The sequence below is a fragment of the Monodon monoceros genome, unplaced genomic scaffold, assembly GCF_005190385.1.
Source record: "Monodon monoceros isolate NGI ecotype Baffin Bay Population unplaced genomic scaffold, NGI_Narwhal_1 Super_Scaffold_21, whole genome shotgun sequence".
Taxonomy (NCBI): domain Eukaryota; kingdom Metazoa; phylum Chordata; class Mammalia; order Artiodactyla; family Monodontidae; genus Monodon; species Monodon monoceros.
This window is the reverse complement of record NW_021703778.1, coordinates 1,829,337-1,848,881: the sequence shown is the minus strand read 5'-3', so window position 1 is coordinate 1,848,881 and position 19,545 is coordinate 1,829,337. Positions and strand designations below refer to the sequence as shown.

General features: G+C 42.3%; 1 protein-coding gene across 1 annotated transcript in view; it reads left to right on the top strand.

Moving 5' to 3' along the window:
• MAP3K8 (mitogen-activated protein kinase kinase kinase 8) overlaps positions 1-19,545 on the top strand; it is a 26,377-nt gene that overhangs the window by 1,484 nt on the left and 5,348 nt on the right. Inside the window, exons 2-5 of the mRNA XM_029238717.1 lie at positions 3,622-3,983; positions 12,603-12,770; positions 15,685-15,946; positions 17,446-17,552. Coding sequence (XP_029094550.1) covers positions 3,645-3,983; positions 12,603-12,770; positions 15,685-15,946; positions 17,446-17,552 — 876 coding nt within the window. The 5' untranslated portion in view covers positions 3,622-3,644. The remainder of the gene's footprint in view (positions 1-3,621; positions 3,984-12,602; positions 12,771-15,684; positions 15,947-17,445; positions 17,553-19,545) is intronic.

The following is a 19,545-nucleotide window of genomic DNA, read 5'->3' as shown; positions in this document are numbered from 1 at the left end:
GGGCTCTAGAGCGCAGGCTCAGTGGTTGTGGCGTGCGGGCTCTAGAGTGCAGGCTCAGTAGTTGTGGTGCGCGGGCTTAGTTGCTTCGCCTCATGTGGGATCTTCCCGGACCAGGGATTGAACCCGTGTGCCCTGCATTGGCAGGCGGATTCTTAACCACTGCACCACCAGGGAAGTCCCAATTCTCGGGCTTTTTGAGAAAAAAATATTATTAGAAGAAGTCTTATTGGAGGTGTGCCCTGAGAGGCAATGTATTATTTTGGCAGAAAAATCTTTTAAATGTGAAGTAACATGAGATATAATCATCCTTTGTAAGGTAGGAGCCTACACCAGTAATCTTGGCCATTTTCATTCGCACTTGCCAGGAAACGCTCAACTTTTGTTTATGGAGATGGAAGTAGCTAAGAGTTTGCCATTATGTTTAGGAGAGTATTTCCTCTTGGCTTTACTGCCAATTTCAGAAATTATTTGAAGCAGATAATTTTGACTGTATCTGCCCATTTGTCCATTTCTAAAATTGGTATAGTCCCCTCCTGCGTTAACAAGTGGGGATTTAATGCAGATTTTTATTGAATACTGTGTGGGGAAGGGTGCTTGCTGCTAAAGTGAAATACAGATCCCTTCATCATTCACTTTTCTAGACGTCTACTGGTGGTGAGTAACGCAGAAATCATTAGCATCTTGTCTGCTTAATTAAGGCCTGAAAACGCTGAGGCTTTTGCCGGCACCTTGAGCGGGCGGTTGTCAGGGTTTTCTGGGGCGCACACGGGTTTGCACGCGGGTTTGCAGGAGTGGAGGTTGGCGTTGCTAGGGGATTAGTGGCACCGAAGACACACGCCTCCACCTCCCTGCCCTCCCCCAGCAATCAGATTACGGGCGTGTGTGTTTCTGCCTCCCAGGTTTTACATACAAATGTTCCAGACTTTCTGCAGGATTTAAAAACCAAAACCTGCCTTTCCTCTCTGGATCAGCTAACCGACTTGTAAACTGTATGGACCTTTTCCTCTCTTTCTATAGCCCTGTTACTACTGGGAACTTTACTTTCTCTCTGGCCAGCCATTCGCTAAGTAAATCCAGCAGCTTTGGGACTTTTCAGCCAGTGGGGTCCTAAATTGAGCTGTTGTTGTTTCAATTCCATTTTTTTTCCCTGTAAATTCTACAAGTAGAAACTGCAACTAAATGGCCCCATGAAACCCAGTCCAATGCTCCTCCATTAACCTAAAAAATTCCTTTCATAAGTCAAGAGACTCCAAGAGCCCGAATCAGTCTTCCTCAAAGACCAGCCAGGTCTCAGAGAGGGGGCTTTCCTTTGCTCTCTAGATGTAACTGTGATGATAACAGCCATCAAAACATTTCATTGGTTTCTGCCTTTATTTTTTTTCTTTCTTTGTCTCTTATTTTAGAAACAGTCTTTAAAACCTTACTGTGAAGAAGGGGGAGGATGGGGGGTTGGAGGGGGATAGGTAGCCGCAGCCCATTTGCAGTTAAGAAAGGCGGCCTAATGCAGTACCTGCAAAGCCAGGGATCCGAGCCAGTCCTTCGATTTCATGCGCATCGTAGCAGCTTCAAAAGACATAGTTTATGTACTGTGCACCAGCCTCTGTGCCCAGCACCTTATGCTCTGGAACTCCTTTGACCCTCACAACCACCTGCAAGGGACATGCTGTTATTACTTGCATTTTGCAGGTGGGGGATGTAGACATGAAGTGAGGTTAAAGTACAAAACTTGACCAAGATCATGCAAACACTAAAGGAGGGGCTGAGATTGGTCCCCCGCAGCCTGAGTCTAGATGCCGTGTCATAACTGCGTAATCCTAGACTTCTTTCCCCATACACAATTTGTAGTGGCACAGGGGTTAAGACCCCACGCTCCCAATGCTGGGGACCAGGGTCGGACCCCTGGTCAGGGAACTAGATCCCACAGTGCATGCCGCAACTAAGGCTTCACATGCCACAACTAAGGAGACTGTGAGCCACAACTAAGGAGCGCGCTGGCCACAACTAAGACCTGGCCCAACCAAATAAAATAAATATTTTAAAAAAAGAGCATTAAAAAAGAAAGAAAGAAAGAAAGAAATGGATCGTCCAGTAACTTAATAACGACACTAAATTGCATGGTTCTTTTCTCAAGTGAAATTCACCAAGAGGCCTATGTCTGGGTCTTGTGGGCAGGTGGCCCCAAGGTGGAATATTTCCTGGAGTTTGGTGCTTGTGCTCCAGGTTGATGGGAGCCTGTGGCTTTTATTTAGCCCTGTGTGTTGAACGCATTGAAGGCTTGTGCTTTCAAGAACCTGAAACACTTGTCAGAGAGAGGCTGCTTCCAGGAGCACAGTAGTTTAGGTAGACATACATACCTTTTCATTTTCTTAGGTCTCTTAAGTCCTTTTATCTTTAATCCTTTGGAATGGTGTTGTTCCCAAATCCTGAGTAACAGCATCATTGTTTACCCTTGACTTACCTTCTTTTTCTCATTTACAGATCCCCAAGTGTGGCTCCTGATTTGTATAGAAGAGCTGAAATACGGTTTTGGCTAATCAGAGTTAGTCAATCTTGCCCATGTCTTGCTTATGATAGGTTTGGCTTCCCTGGCTTCTTTATAAAACCACAACTTCTAGAGGGTCATTGATCTAGATATTAAGTTAACCTTCTTGAGTCTTTGAGATGCATGCTTTGTACTGTTAAAGAATCCTGGTCACAGGAGGGGACAGCTGGTTACAGGTTAAAGGAATCTTCTCCTTTCTCATACCCGTCCTCAGCAGAAAGAAGATTTGAGATTTGCCGTCTCCTTTCTAAATGAGCTGTTATTTGTGTCAGAATTATTCCTGAAACTTGACTTACCATCATCACATTTGCTCAGATTAAAATCCGTGTGACACGCTTCTGGCTTCAGGACCTGAATTTTATTTGCAAAGTTAGCTCCTGAATTTGGTAAAGGAGTTTTTTGTTTTTAAGTAAATTTCCATTTTAATTTTATTTATTTATTTATTTTTTGGCTGCGCTGTGTGGCTTGCGGGATCTTAGTTCCCCAACCAGGGATTGAACCCAGGCTACCGCAGTGAAAGTGCTGAGTCCTAACCATTGGACTGCCAGGGAAGTCCCAAGGAGTTTCTTTTTTAAAAAAAAAAGCCACCCACGGCCTAAAAGCCACAGAGATCATGCAGGGAAGATTGTCCCCTGCGGCAGGGTTGGAAACGGTCAAATGAGCGCCGGACTAAAGGTTATCTAAGGTCCCTTTCTTCACTGTCTGTGCATTTGACCTTACACACACTGTAGCCAGAGCCCTTACTTTGTTTGTTTGTTTGTTTTTGCAGTACGCGGGCCTCTCACTGCTGAGACCCCTCCCGTTGCGGAGCACAGGCTCCGGACGCGCAGGCTCAGCGGCCATGGCTCACGGGCCCAGCCGCTCCGCGGCATGTGGGATCTTCCCGGACCGGGGCACGAACCCGTGTCCCCTGTATCGGCAGGTGGACTCTCAACCACTGAGCCACCAGGGAAACCCGCCCTTATTTTATAAACAAAGTCGTATAGAAGCCTGTTCCCGATTCTTTCATGTCAGTTTCCCATTGATCTCAAATGCAAATACAAATACAGCAAACTAAGTAGCTGAGGTTTCTTTTGCAGACTCTCTGGAGAGCCTGACAGTGATGGAGTTCATGAGCACTGGAAGTGACAGCAAAGAAGAAATCGATTTATTAATGAAACATTTGAACGTGTCTGATGTAATAGACATTATGGAAAATCTTTACGCGAGTGAAGAGCCTGTGGCCTACGAACCCAGTCTGATGACCGTGTGTCAGGATAGCAATCACAAGGAAGAGGGGCGTGCCGACTCCGTGCTGCTCAGCGGCCAGGAGGGGCCTTGGCTGTCGTCGGTCCGATACGGAACCGTGGAGGATTTGCTTGCTTTTGCAAACCACATATCCAACACCGCAAAGCGTTTGTACGGACACCGACCGCAAGAATCTGGAATTTTATTAAATATGGTATGTTTTTTCCTGATCAGTTGAGTGCTGTGTGTTCAGCTTACTACTGCTGCTGCACCTGGTTCAGACTGGCTGCCAGGTATGGTGTTTAAAAATGGAATATCTGTAAGAATCACCTCCATGCGAAAGGCGCAAAACACGGTCTTCGTTAAAAGTTCCGTTTAAAGAATCTTTTCCATATTTTAGGAGTAGTTCTACAAATAGGTAATGAAGAAGAATGAATTTTAATTTAACAATTCACTGAAGAGCTCATTCGTCAATCAGGCCGAAGAGAAAGGCTTCCTGAGATTCCTTCATCTGAGAGGGGAATAAAGGCTTTGTCTTTAATGAACATGTATTTTTTATGTAGTACAGTTGATGTATAATTTTTTATAAGTTATAGGTGTACAATATAGTGATTCACAATTTTTGGAGGTTATACTCCATTTATATTATTATGAAATATTGGCTGTATTCCATGTGTTACACGGTATATCCTTGCAGGTTATTTTATACATAATAGTTTGTGTCTTTTAATCCTCTACTCCTTTCCCCTTCCCTCTCCCCACTGGTAACCACTAGTTTGTTCTCTATATCTCTGGTCTGTTTCTTTTTTGTTATATTCACTAGTTTGTTTTATTTTTCAGATTCCACGTATAAGGGATAGCGTACAGTGTTGGTCTTTCTCTGTCTGACTTATTTCACTCAGCATAATACCCTCCAAGTCCCCTGCCATGTTACTGCAAATGGCAAACTTTCATTCTTTTTTATGGCTGAGAAGTATTCCATTGTATGTATATGTGTATGTGTATATATATATATATATATATATATATAAAACACATCTTCTTTATCCATTCATCTGTTGAGGGACAGTTAGATTGCTTGCATTCCTTGGCAATTGTAAATAACGCTGCTATGAACATTGGGGTACATGTATCTTTTCAAATCTGTGTTTCCATTTTTTCGGATATATACCCAGGAGTGGAATTGCCAGATCACATGGTAGTTCTTTTTAGCTTTTTGAGAAACCTCCATACTGTTCTCCATAGTGGCTGCACCAATTTACACTCCCACCAACAGTGCAGGAGGGTTCCCTTTTCTCCATATCCTCTCCACATTTGTTATTTGTGTTTTTTGATGATGGCCGTTCTGACAGGTGTGAAGTGATATCTCATCGTGGTCTTGATTTGCATTTCCCTGATGATTAGAGATGTTGAGCATCTTTTCATGGGCCTGTTGGCCATCTGCATGTCCTCTTTGGAAAAATGTCTCTTCAGGTCTTCTGCCCATTTTTTAATTGGGTTGTTGTTTTTTTGATGTTGAGTTATAGGAGCTGTTTACATATTTTCAATATTCATCCCTTCCTTATTGGTTGTATCATTTGCAAATATTTTCTCCTGTCCAGTAGGTTGTCTTTTTGTTTTGTCAATGGTTTCCTTTGCTGTGCAAAAGCTTTTAAGTTTAATTAAGTCCCATTTGTTTATTTTTGCTTTTATTTCCTTTGCTTTAGGAGACAGATCCAAAAAATATTGCTACAATTTATGTTAAAGAATGTCTGTTGAATTTTTCTGAAGGCTGAATTTTTGTGCTCCTCTCTTGTCACATCTTGAAACGTCATGATATTAACACTGGCTACATTCAGTTCTTGCAGAAATGTAGTTTGTGGGCAGTAAATAGTTATCCACAGATTCACTCTCTTTAATTGACAAAGTATGAATGACAAGGGCTATACTTGTTTAGTCACCCCAAGTATCCAAAAAATCCAAAATATTGTGACAACACTTAGTTGCCACAGTAGGGGATCAGGTGATGTGTTTGGGTGTGGTCAGTGTCTTAGTCTCTCAAAGGTGAATGTAGGTGCTGGCTAGAGGTGATGTTATTTTTTAAAAAGGACAATTCACAGAGGAGTGGGTGGGAACTTGCAAAACACGCTTATTGATGAAAGTGTCTCCTTTCCTTTGGTGTATCTAAATGGCAGGAAGGCTAATGTAAGGGGGGTGGTGCTGAACAAGTAAAGATTCTGGACCGAGTACTTAATTATTATTATTATTTTTTGCATACCACATTCATTCAGTTCAAAACAACACAGTGATTTAGGTCAGCCGTGTAGTGAATTGTTTTGTTAGAAGCCAGTTGTGTTCAGCTATAGCTCAATTTGCAGCAGAATTGCAAAATTACCTTCCCCCCCCCAAGAAAAAAGATTACATTTGGCATCATTGTATGACTTGCTTTGGTCTGGATATACAAAACTGTACTTGATAGTTAGCTTTGCCTTGAGAAGAGTACTTCTGTTTATAAATGGGAAGTCATAATTTGAATAAGGGTTAATACCTGTTTGTCTTAGCTAAAATATAGCTGGAGAATTCTGGTTCAAAATAATATATATATCTATAATCAGAAACATAATTGTTTATGTATTTCTCTCTCTTTTTTTTTTTACATATTTATTTGTTAAAATGGGTGTCTTAAAGGAAAACATGCAGAATAAACACATTATCTTTGCTTGTAAATATGTAGAGACTTGGGCTTATTTCCCCTGGACTATCAGACTGATGAGAGATGGGCCATAGAATTGGGAATGTACAGAGGGAATTCAGGAAAAATATAAAGAGTACAAAGGAGTAGCTTACGAAGGTTTTGGAGTGAGGGACAAAAAAAAGCTAATGCAGCAAAAGAGAGAAATGAAGGCATTAAAAGGAAGTGAAAATATTATCAGCAAAGCATAAGAGTAGATTGCTGTTAGTCCTGTCATGGAGCCTGTGCTCCAGAAATGAATCAAGGCATATTTGGGAGAAAATTTGCAAATAGGACATATCAAAAAAGAAGGGATCTTTACAACTTTCAAAAAGCTTTTTGTTGGGCTTCCCTGGTGGCGCAGTGGTTGAGAGTCCGCCTGCCGATGCAGGGGACGCGGGTTCGTGCCCCGGTCCGGGAAGATCCCACATGCCGCGGAGCGGCTGGGCCCGTGAGCCATGGCCGCTGAGCCTGCGCGTCCGGAGCCTGTGCTCCGCAACGGGAGAGGCCACGACAGTGAGAGGCCCGCGTACCGCAAAAAAAAAAAAAAAGCTTTTTGTTTTAAAAAGTGATCAAGAATATAAAATACAGCAAGAAGACCTAACCTTAAAATCCACAGGAAAGTAGACCATGCCTTATTTGGCAAATCACCCTGTGATTGATGGCTCAGGGGGCTGTGATTGGCTTTCCTGTCACTGTCCTTAAGTATTAGATGCACCCTGTGACAGCTAGTAGCCTGTCACAGCTCCGTGCTTTATAAATAATGGCACAAGAACGGTGACTTGCCATCCCAGATCACAGCCAGTCTGAGACAAGATGGTGAAGGAGGCCACGTTGGCTTCTGGCTTCCTTCAGCCTCACGTGTGTTCTCCTGGGAACCATCCCACCTTCAAGACCTTCCTCTTCCCATGGCCCTCCCCCTAAGACTCCATCAAAACTTTTCTCTCCTGGCCTTGCTGCTGTCTGTTTCTCTGCTTTACAAGGTGGCAGCTAATTATCTACCCAACAGACTGGTTCCAAGGTAAAGTCGACCTTCAAGTGTATCTACATATGGACCAAATGCTTTCCTTCCAGTATTCATCCATTCATTTGCTAGACAGAGCTCAAACTTCTGCAGGGGATGAGGTACTTCTCCAGGTGCTAGAGATACAGTTTGTGTCCCCTGGTAGCTTTCTGCCTGCTGGAGAGGGCAAGTAGACAGGTAATTGTAATGCACTGTAGGACTTCTCAATATGGCTAGCCCTGATCGCTATGGGAACACTCAGGCGGGATACCTCACATAACCACGAGGGTGAGCCGGTGGAAAGGAGGAATGTCAGATAGGCTTCCAAGAGGAATTAAAAAAAATTTTTTTTTTGGCCGCACTACACAGCTTGTGGGATCTTAGTTCCCCAACCAGGGATTGAACCCAGGCCCTCGGCAGTGAAAGTTCTGCGTCCTAACCACTGGACCTCCAGGGAATTTCCCCAAGAGGAATTGATGCCTAAATTACTGAGCTGGAATCAGCCAGATAAAGGGGCTGGAGAGCAGAGAATGTTTCAGATGGAGAGAATGGAGTCACAGACGCCTGGTGTATTACAGGCAACCTACAAGCGCAGCGCCTGTGGAGTTAATTAGGGTGGAGGACCCAGGAGTTACAGTCATATCCTGAAGCATAGGCGTGTAAAATGGTGGTCTGCATGTGTGTGCAGGTGGGTGCTATTTTCCTGAAAATAATATTTAAAAGATTCCACCGACATCCAGCAGGACCTGGGGAAGAAACTTTAGGAGACGAAGCCAGGGGTTGCTTTGTGTGAGGTTGCTACAAGTTACTTATGATCTAGACCAACTCTCACCCTCATCTGGGGATGAATAACCTAAAATGGGTTCTAAACACTCAACTCTTGGGTGATTTTTTGGGAAACTCAAGAGCCCCAAAGAGCTTGCTCATAGATGTGGGTGTGAGATGCTGTCCTGCTCCACAGGCTTAGTCATGGATTCCTGGTTTCTCAGGGTTAAAAAAAACCTTAAAGATACTTGAGTCAAGCTCTCTGTCTGAAGCTTGAATCACCCCCTTTATCAGCTCCAATAATTGCTGGGGCATTTTGGTCTGTGCTTGGAAACCTGTGATGAAGCATGCATCATATACTAGGGCATTTAATGTCATATCGGGCCAATGCTGATTGTAGGGAAGTCTTTCCTTAGAGGGTAGTAAAAGCCATCTCTGACTCCCCTGACTCCTAAGCCCTACTTCTTGGCCATAAAAATGTGTATATACATATACGATGAGGAGTTGTGAAGACGTCAGGCCCTTGAATTAAAGTGCCCAGCATGTGTCTCAGCTCTGAAATGGACTAGCTGGGTGACATTGGGCCAGTCATTACAACCTCTATGCCTCTGTTTACTCATCTGTAAAATGGGCAAATGGCCGCCTTCATTCCATACAATGAATGCACGTGACCTGTGTACACACAGTGCGTGTTGAAAGGATGCAAAGCCACCCTTGTAATGAGTGTTAATGTAAAATACCTTTGCTTAGCTCCCAGGAAGCATCCTGACCAGGCCCACCTGTGAATGGCTTCACGAAGGAAGAAATTAACATACCCCTTCCAGAGCATCACCAGAAAATAAACCAGTGCATCTAAGAAAAAAATGGAAAATTTTATTTGAGCCAAAATAGAGGATTGTATCCTGGGAAGAGCATCTCAGAAAGCTCTGAGAACTGTTCTGCCTGTTAAGATCCAGGGACTTTGCAGAACCACAAACTGGCCATCACTTGCATGTCACACCACACTTTCAGGGACTGTCGTCTGAGGTGGCCCGGGAGAACTTGCAGGGTGTTTGGAGGAGGGTCCCCAGAACGTTGGGGATGATAAACTGCAGTGAAGGAACTGTAGTATTTGATCTAAAGAGAAGAAGGCCAAGCCGTGCTCAGTGATGTGTAAATGTAGACATTTAACAACTGTGTTTTGATCACAGCTCAGCTTTAATTACAGCCTCTGGAAGATCAAAGGCTCTTACCTAAAGAATGGGAGCTGTGGCTTTGGGGTCAGACAGACCCGAGTTTGAATCCTGACTGTTGCCGCCTAGTGAGTTCCTTAACCTCCTGAAGCCAGTTTCCTCATCTGTGAGTGGAGATAAAAAGAGCCCTTACGTCACAGGCCTGTTATGAGAAATTGCTGAGTTAATGTATGAAGTACTCAGCACAGTGCCTGGCCCAGAATTAACACTCAGTAGATGGCTGGCGTTACTACTCTTCATCCTGTCGGCTAAGAGCGCACCGCATCAGAGTGGGTTAGAGCAGATTTGGGTTGGACAGAAGTAAAACTTTCAAGTGAAGTAAGTTGGACAAAGACAAATATCATATGATATCACTTATACGTGGAATCTAAAAACATGACACAAATGAACTTATTTACAAAACAGAAATAGACTCACAGACATAGAAAAAAACCTTATGTTTTCCAAAGGGGAAAGGGAGGGGGGAGGGATAAATGAGGAGTTTGAGATTAACACTTACACACTACTGTATATAAATAGATAAACAGCCAGGACCTACTGGTTACAGCCCCGAACTTGAACCTGGCTGTCCCTTTGCTGTGGGACCAGCAGAGCAGGACAGAGCCAGATCCCACGGATCTAGAACAAACTTATATACAAAACAGAAATAAACCCACAGACATAGAAAACAAACTTACGGTTACGAAAGGGGACGGGGGGAGGGTAAATTAGGAGTTTGGGATTAACATATACATACAGCTATATATAAAATAGATAACCAACAAGGACCCACTGTATAGCACAGGGAACTGTGTTCAATATCTTGTAATAACCTATAATGGAAAAGAGTCTGAAAAAGAATAGAGATGTATATGTGTAACTGAATCACTGCTGTACACCTGAAACTAGCACAACCTTGTCAATCAACTATACTTCAATTAAAAAAAATTTTTTTTTTTTTTAAGTAAAACTTTTTTTTTCCAAAGGTGAGTTAAGCCCTGAAGTGGACTCCTGGAGAATCGAATGAAATTGGGTCTGTAAATATTTAATAACAAGGAAGAGGCAATAAAGTGAGTGCAGCTGAGTGCCGTGAGCATGGTTCTGTCTGCATGTGGTTCCCAGCGTGCTGTAGAAGTGGCCTCCAGGAACTTGAGGTGACACTTCTTGAAAGGACGTCATATTTCAAACTTGGCAACGCCGCGGTCTCCGCTTAGTCATTTTCCCTCTCGGGACCTGCGCAGAGGCTGCACTCAGTGAATACTAAAGTTTTAAGTGTAGTGACTTCACATTTCGAAGTATTAGCCTTCTTTGCTTCATTCCCAAATAGTGAGCACGCCTGTTCACGGGGTGTAGCTAAGATTAGCAATAGTAGGTCTTGAGTGAATAACGCTTACGGTCACCAGGATTATTCCCAGAGCAGGGCCCGTGTAAGGCCCCATGCATCTGGAGATGAATCGGAGTCTATCCTTTACCCACGTGATCTGCACTCCCCTTCACCCTCTCCCATTCTTGAAATAACTTCGTGTCACTTTGATAGTTTCCTAATCCCCGAATTCATAATCTGAAGTCGTAATATGACTAATGAAACGTAGGTAAAACCTGTATTTTTGAGACTCGAGCCCTTGAAAGCATACCCAACACATTTTTTTTAGGAATGTGCTCCAGGTCATGTCTCCCACGGACTATCTTATTAATTTGTTTTCATTTGATTTATAATTATTTCTCCTCTCAATTTTTCACTTTTGAAAAATTGACATAGACTTTATATGCAGTAAAATACACAGGTCTTTAATATCCAGTTTGATGGGTTTTGACAAGGGTACATACCCTTATAACCCACACTGCTATCAGGATATCTCTCTAATTCTTTTTGTTATTTTTATTCATTTATTTAAAAATTGAAGTATAGTTGATTTACAATGTTGTATTAGTTTCAGGCGTACAGCAACGTGTTTCAGTTATACTATACTGTGTATATATATACATATTTTTTTTTCAGATTCTTTTCCCTTATAGGTTATTGCAAAATATTGAGTAAAATCCCCTGTGCTATACAGTAGGTCCCTGTTGGTTATCTATTTTATATATAGCTGTATGTATATGTTAATCCCAAACTCCTAATTTATCCTCCCCCCGTCCCCTTTCATAACCATAAGTTTGTTTTCTGTGTCTGTGGGTTTATTTCTGTTTTGTATATAAGTTCATTCGTGTCGTATTTTAGATTCCACATATAAGTGGTGTCATATGTATTTGTCTTTCTCTGTCTGACTTACTTCACTTAGTATGATCATCTCCAGGTCCATCCATGTTGCTGCAAATGGCATGATTTCATTCCTTTTTATGGCTGAGTAATAATATTCCACTGTGTATATGTACCACATCTTCTTTGTCCATTCCTCTGTTGATGGACACTTAGGTTGTCGCTCTCAGCTTTTGAGTCGGCTGTTTTTCAGACCTCTTGTTCAAAGTGTTTACTGACTCATGAACCCTCAGAGGTCAGGGGTCATCTGTCTCTTGTCCATCGCTGCCTGCTCAGCACCAAACACAGTGCCTGGCACATACCATGCACTCAGTAAATATTAAATGAGTGAATGGATGAGAAATGGTTCTGCCCTTACTTTGCTTACGTGGCACTGTCAACTCATAGCTCTGGTATAACACATTGTTTTCCAGAATCCTCTGTGATCATCAGTTCATTTCCCTACTCTCTATGAGTGTGCGTCACCTCTGAGTAATAGGTATGCAGACTAACAGGTTAGCACATCTTAACTGGAAACGAGTCAGCTTGCATGCACAGTTTACATTTCCTCAATGTTTATTTTCAGCCTTTTGGTCACAGCAGTCATGGTGCATTCGGTAAATCATTTTTAAAGTTCTCTTTGGCAGTGAATTATGCACACGTAGACAGAAATATGATCAGGTCTGACCAGGGATGTGTTTCTGTTACATGCTTTCTCTGTTTTGCTGAAGCTCTAGATAGGAGCTCTAAGAGGCTTCTGTACACTGTTATGATTATATACGGTGACATTAATTTTGAACCCTGCGTGTAGGAATGCGGTCTAACGTAACCAGTTTCTAAAGGGCGGGTCTCAGAAAAGGACTTTGCTGAAATTCTTACCCTCCTGCATTTTTGTTTTGTTGTAGGTAATCACTCCCCAGAACGGACGCTATCAGATAGACTCTGATGTTCTTCTCATCCCTTGGAAGCTGACTTACAGGAATATTGGCTCTAATTTTATTCCTCGGGGGGCCTTTGGAAAAGTGTACTTAGCACAAGACATAAAAACTAAGAAAAGAATGGCATGTAAATTGGTACGTACTTCATAAGCAGACAGGGTACCCTGCGTGTTCGGCATTGGGGCTTTTGTGTGCTCGTTTATTTACTTTACTCAAAGCTGGCTACCCCTTGACTGCCTCTTATCTAAGGGTGCTGAGTCCGAGAAAAGCATCTCTGTTTTATAGATTTGCTGCTACCTGGGGCCGTTCAGCCCCCAAGTCTGCTTAAGGGCATAGTTCATTTTAATCAGCTTGCTCTGATAACAAAGAAAGTACCAGCTTCTTTAGCGCCAGCTTGGATAACTTCATCCCTCTTGGGGTGGCTGAAGGGGAGCTACCCTGCAAGAGCACATCTGTTTGCTGCTGCTTCAATGCCACCCACTGGGGAGGGGACCAGGCAGGGAAGCAGACCCTGGGAAAGCTGTAAGGCTCCTCAGGACTGTAGATTAAAGGGCTGAATTTCAGAGAAAAAAAACCCCATCTCTTCTTTTTTTTTTTTTTTTTTTTTAAGATGTTGGGGGTAGGAGTTTATTAATTTATTTTTGCTGTGTTGGGTCTTCGTTTCTGTGCGAGGGCTTTCTCTAGTTGTGGCAAGCGGGGGCCACTCTTCATCGCGGTGCGCGGGCCTCTCACTATCGCAGCCTCTCTTGTTGCGGAGCACAGACTCCGGACGTGCAGGCTCAGTAGTTGTGGCTCACGGGCTTAGGTGCCCCGCGGCATGTGGGATCCTCCCAGACCAGGGCTCGAACCCATGTCCCCTGCATCGGCAGGCAGATTCTCAACAACTGCGCCACCAGGGAAGCCCCGCATCTCTTATTGAGCAATCACTGCTGAGGTGCCCCACTTTGGAAAACCGTTTGGCACGACCTAGCAAAGTGAACGCGCACACGCCCTGTGACCCAGCAATTCCAGTCCTGCAGGTGCTTGCCCAGCAGGCATGCACACGTGGTCACCAGAGCCACGTGCTAGAGTGCTCATAGCAGCAGTATTTGTAATAGCCCCAAACTGGGAAGTTTCCAAGTGCTGAAATACGGTGTATTTACATACTGGGATGCTGTCCAGTGAAGAGAAGAAATGATTTACAACTTCCTATTGACGATGATAGATCTACATTAGGTTAAGCCAGAGCAGCTGGACACAAAATAGGATCTACTGTATGAGATTCCTCTTACACAAGGGCCAAAAAAAGCTAAACAAACCCATGCTGTTGGAAGTCCCATGAGTGACTGCCCATGAGGAGCAGGGACAGGCAGGGGGCAGCAGGGGGCTTCAGGGCGCTGGTGGGCTTCTGTTTCCTGATCTACATAGTGGTTTCATGCGTGTATTCAGTTGAAAATTTATTGAGTTTGATACTTAACCAGTTTTGCACTTTTGTGTATGTCTGTTCTACTTTAAAGTTTTGTTTTTTTTTAAAGTGCAATAAAACAAACTCACTGGGCTTCCCTGGTGGCACAGTGGTTGAGAGTCTGCCTGCCAATGCTGGGGACACGGGTTCGTGCCCCAATCCGGGAGGATCCCACATGCCATGGAGCGGCTGGCCCCGTGAGCCATGGCCGCTGAGCCTGCGCGTCCGGAGCCTGTGCTCCGCAACGGGAGAGGCCACGGCAGTGGGAGGCCCACGTACCGCAAAAAACAAACAAACAAACAAACAAACTCACTTTTGATTTAACGAAAACAAAACATAAAATAATTACTGAATATCATCTCAGTCTCTCTTATTGTCATGTGGGCCTTGTTTGTTCCCCCTTAAAGGGTGGCCAGAGCAGCTGTTATTAAAAGGAAGAGGGCTTCCCTGGTGGCGCAGTGGTTGAGAGTCCGCCTGCTGATGCAGGGGACACGGGTTCATGCCCAGCTCCGGGAAGATCCCACATGCTGCGGAGCGGCTGGCCCCGTGAGCCTTGGCCTCTGAGCCTGCGCGTCCAGAGCCTGTGCTCCGCAACGGGAGAGACCGCGACAGTGAGAGGCCCGCGTACTGAAAAAAAAAAAAAAAAAAAAAAAGGAAGAAAAGGAGGTGATATAGTAAGTTACCTGAAGGTTGCATTTAGGAGATACGTCCAAGTTAAAAAAAAAAAATCTGGAGACATTATTTATAGCTCTTAGAACCAAAGTGTTCTGTTTTTCAGTTTCATCGCAAAAGGCGTGGGAAATAGATTTGTGGGTTTGTTTTCCTTGCAGTCCTGATATTTAATATTGAAGCCATATTTTTTCTTAAAAAACAGAAACATATAAGATGATTAACAACCCCAAACAGGTCCAAAAGGATGCAGGCTAAAGAATGAGATCCCTTTCCTTAAAGTAACTACTGTTAACGGGTTCTTACATGTCCTTCCAGAGAATTTCTATGGACATGTGTATGTATGGCTGAACAGTTTATTACAAGTGGGAATATAATATATGTACTCCTGCATCTTGATTGTTTTCGGTCTATCAGTATATTTTGGAGACATTCCATATCTCTCTGCACTGAAAGAGCTACTTCTTTATTAATGACTTCCGATTTTCTGTAGAGTAGATGGCCAGTGCTTATTTAAATGCATTGTTAGAACACAAACTGAGAGACCAGAGACATTATATTATTTCATGACAAGGGATATTGAAAATATGGCCTAAAATCTAGGTGCCATAGAAATTACATGTATAAAAGATGGGAAATTACCTCCTTTGTTTCAGTCATCATGAAAAATTCTTCGGTTGGGTATCTATACTCTAAATGAAAGCAGTATTTCATTATTTTGTTTTTTCTTTTCTTTTTTTTTTTTACCTTAAGTGGACATGAATGTAAAGGTATATCTCAAGTAAACCTTATCGTAACTCAGGAGTAAACTTCACAACACATCCGAGTATCCTTGAGGGCATTTACTTGCCTTCTGGTTTGTGAGTTGACCTATGCTGTGTATTCTTTTCCTTATCCTGGGGTTGTTTAGAATCTTCCTTGTGTTTTGTGTTCTAGATCCCAGTAGACCAATTTAAGCCATCTGACGTGGAAATCCAGGCTTGCTTCCGGCACGAGAACATCGCTGAGTTATACGGCGCGGTTCTATGGGGCGAAACCGTCCATCTCTTTATGGAAGCAGGCGAGGGAGGGTCTGTCCTGGAGAAACTGGAGAGCTGTGGACCCATGAGAGAATTTGAGATTATTTGGGTGACAAAGCATGTTCTCAAGGGACTTGATTTTCTGCACTCGAAGAAAGTGATTCACCATGACATTAAACGTGAGTTCTCCTTGGACGTGTCCCTTTTTGGCTTAAAAAGGACTAGATAGACCTTAGGCACATGACTCCTCCTTCAATCTGAAGGTCCTCGGTGGCAGGGAAGACACCCCTCCCCTGCTTTCTCCCTGGGTTTCTGAGATACATTTTAGAGTCCAGTGGGGTCACGAGAGCTTTCAAAGTCATAAGGAAGGATGATTTTCCAATTGTTGTGGAAGAGATTATAGCCACATATCATTAACGACTGCCTTGTTACTAGGCTTTAAAAATGGTAACATACTTAAAAGCACAGTCAACGTTTTTGAAAAACAAATTGCTTTTTAATTTTGAATACAAATTTGGCAATAGTCCATTAAAGAAGCTTTCACTGACTGCTTTCTAGGAATAAAGAGATTGTGGGGAAATACACAAGAGAGACCTGCTGTGAACCCCTAATATCTAAGGGTAAATTGGACTGGCAAAACTTGTCCTGACAGAAATTGGGTATTTCACTTTTTTGTTTTAGAAAGTGGCTTGATAATACTATGCTTATGTCTTAGAATTTGAAACTCAATATATAAAATATAAAAAATATTTTTTCCAGCTTTACTGAGAAACAATTGACACATAACATTGTGTGAGTTTAAGGTGTACAAGGGAATGATTTGATATGTGTATATATTGCAAACTTATCACCACAATAGGGTTAGTTAACATCCATCCATCTCACGTATTTATAATTTTTTTGTGTGGTGGGAACTTTTAAAATCTATTCTCCTAGCAACTCTCCAATACGCCATTCAGTATTATGGACTATAGTCACCATGCTGTACGTCACAGCCCCAGAACTTTTTCATCTTATTATTGGAAGATGAAATAATATTCATCTTATTATTATTTTTCATCTTATTATTTGTAACCTTTGACCACCTTCCCGAATTCCCCCCACCTGAACCCGAGGCAACCACTCTGTTCTCTGTTTCTATGTTTGTTTGTTTTTTTCTATTTTAGATTCCACATATGTTAGATCATACGGTATTTGTCTTTTCCTGTCTGACTTATTTCATTTCGCATAATGCCGTCAAGGTTCATTCATATTGTCACAAATAGCAGAGTTTCCTTCTTTTTTTATGGCTGAATAATATTCCATTCTATATACCACACAATTTATATGTATATATTATGTATCACAAAAATTTATATATATATACAAATCTTCTTTATCCATTCATCCATCAATGGACACTTCGGTTGTTTCCGTATCTTGGCTGTTGTATCTTGAGGATTATTAATGGCTACAATCATTTATATCCACCTTGGCTGAATTCTTGACAAATCTGAAGTGATTTTTACCTAAACCCTCACCCAGATTCATCCCTCTCTTTTGAACATAATAAGCCCACTTTAGTAGGGGAAGCATTTCAATCTATCTTTATATGGAACTCGTTGTTTTAAATAATGTTTTCATTTTATTTAGGGATAGATACACAATTTTTTTACTGAAAAATTTCCTCTCTTTATAGCTAGCAACATTGTTTTCATGTCCACAAAAGCTGTTTTGGTGGATTTTGGTCTAAGTGTCCAAATGACTGAAGAGATCTATTTTCCTAAGGAGCTGCGAGGAACAGAGGTAATTATGTTCACACCAGAATGGGCAATACCTTACTAAGAGTAAAAATAAGATGTGCTAGCATTACCGCAGAAAGGACAAAGAAGGGGAAGAAAACCATTACATTAAATCATTGTTATCATTGGACCATGTTTAATGAGCATTTACTCCGTGCCATATACTCTTTAGCCCTTGAAATAAATTATACTGTTTAATCCTCACAATACTATTATTATAGGCAAATACTATTATTCCCATTTTAAAATAAGAAAATAAGCTTGAAGAGGTTAAAATAAAGTGCCCCAAGTTACTCAGCTACTGATAGATCAGGGCCTCGAAATCTAGTTCTTTCTGAGTCTAAAGTCTAAGGTGTAATGGCTATGTAACTTTTTGATATAACTAATATATGTGGTTTTAGCATAACTAATATTACTGTTTTGGTTCAGTTACAGCCATAATTGTCATGGTCCTTAAGAGCATTTACTGAGAACTGACAGCATTTCAGGCCTCTCTTGAATCCTGGAAATCTTAAAAGAAGTCTCATTTACTGGAGCACAAATGAATCTTATTTGAAGATATAAACTTGCTATACTATTTAACTCATTTGTGAAGCAGGAACAAAAACAAAACTTTCCTGAATCTAAATGGGATTCAGAGAAATGCGTTCCCGGGCTGTCAAATAATATATTCAGTGCTCACCTTATTAGGCTGAGCAGTTGACCTGTGTAGTGAGTGTCTGTCCGGCACCTGCTGTGTGAAGACTGCTGTAGGTGCCAGGGATGGAGCACAGGGCAAAGCCAATAAGGAAGGAGGGAGGACCCATTTAAAATTTACCTGAATTATTAACGTTTAACCGTTTAGTTCACGGTTGGTTATGATGGGTATGGGGTTGGATGCATCTGGGAAGGTACATGGGTGTAGAATCTGCCTTCCTGACCCATCTCCATGACTGTGAGATGATAAACTATCAGAGGGTGAACTGTCAGAGCCTCCCAGCCCCATGCCCTTCTAGCTGTTGAAAGTGCCCTCAGGAAATGGAGAGGGGGCAGTTGCCTGGACGCTTGCCCCAAGATTATCAGGTCAGTCCTGGTGTCAATCAGACGATAACCTTTAGTTTAGCTAGTGAATGCATTGCACTGAACTCATTGCAGTGCTAAAAGAAATTGTCTGCCTTTCAAACCAAGATTCTGTAAGCCTTTTCTTAACTCTCTGAAAGCAAAGACTCCCACCGGGCAGCAGAAAAGATCTTTGTTTTTGCTGTTATCACTGAACTTATTCTGGAAAATACTTGGGAGAGGATTCTAGAGAGTTGTCTTCAAGCAGAATAATGTTCAGAAGAAAACATTATTTATTTATTATTATTTTAAAGAATGTTTTAATCACCAGATCTTAGGAAAACTTTCCCAAAGCACAAAATCTAATAAGACAACACTTATGACATGTTTTTTTCGGAAAATACTTCAGCATGTTTGGCAGTCGTCAGACATTCAGATATGTGACACTCTACCCTTTTTCCTGGAGCCGTTTGAGAAACAAGCTATTTATGGTATTAAAGATGGAAAATACCTTTCTCTTCCCGGCAGGGTGATCAAATTGAACATTTTGCAATAGCCAGGGAAAGACATCTTCTTTCTGGGATTATCTAGCAGAAAGAGAGTATGTGCTCGGGTATGAGATAGGAGCACAGCGTCTGTTCCTGGATAGTATTTGGATTGAGGTATTTTCACCAAATGTAAATTGCTTTCCATGACGGGATAAACTGGCCTTGGTGTTCCTAGTTATAAACTATTCTGATAACTCGTGTTTGTTCACCCTCTGTATGGCACTCACGATCGAAGTGCGACGGTGAGTGTGACGGTGAGAGCGACGGTGAGAGCGATGGTGAGTGTGATGGTGAGAGCGATGGTGAGTGTGATGGTGAGTGTGACGTTGAGAGTGACGGTGCGTGTCACGGTGGGTGTGACGGTGAGATGGTGAGTGTGACAGTGATGATGAGTGTGACGTTGAGAGTGAC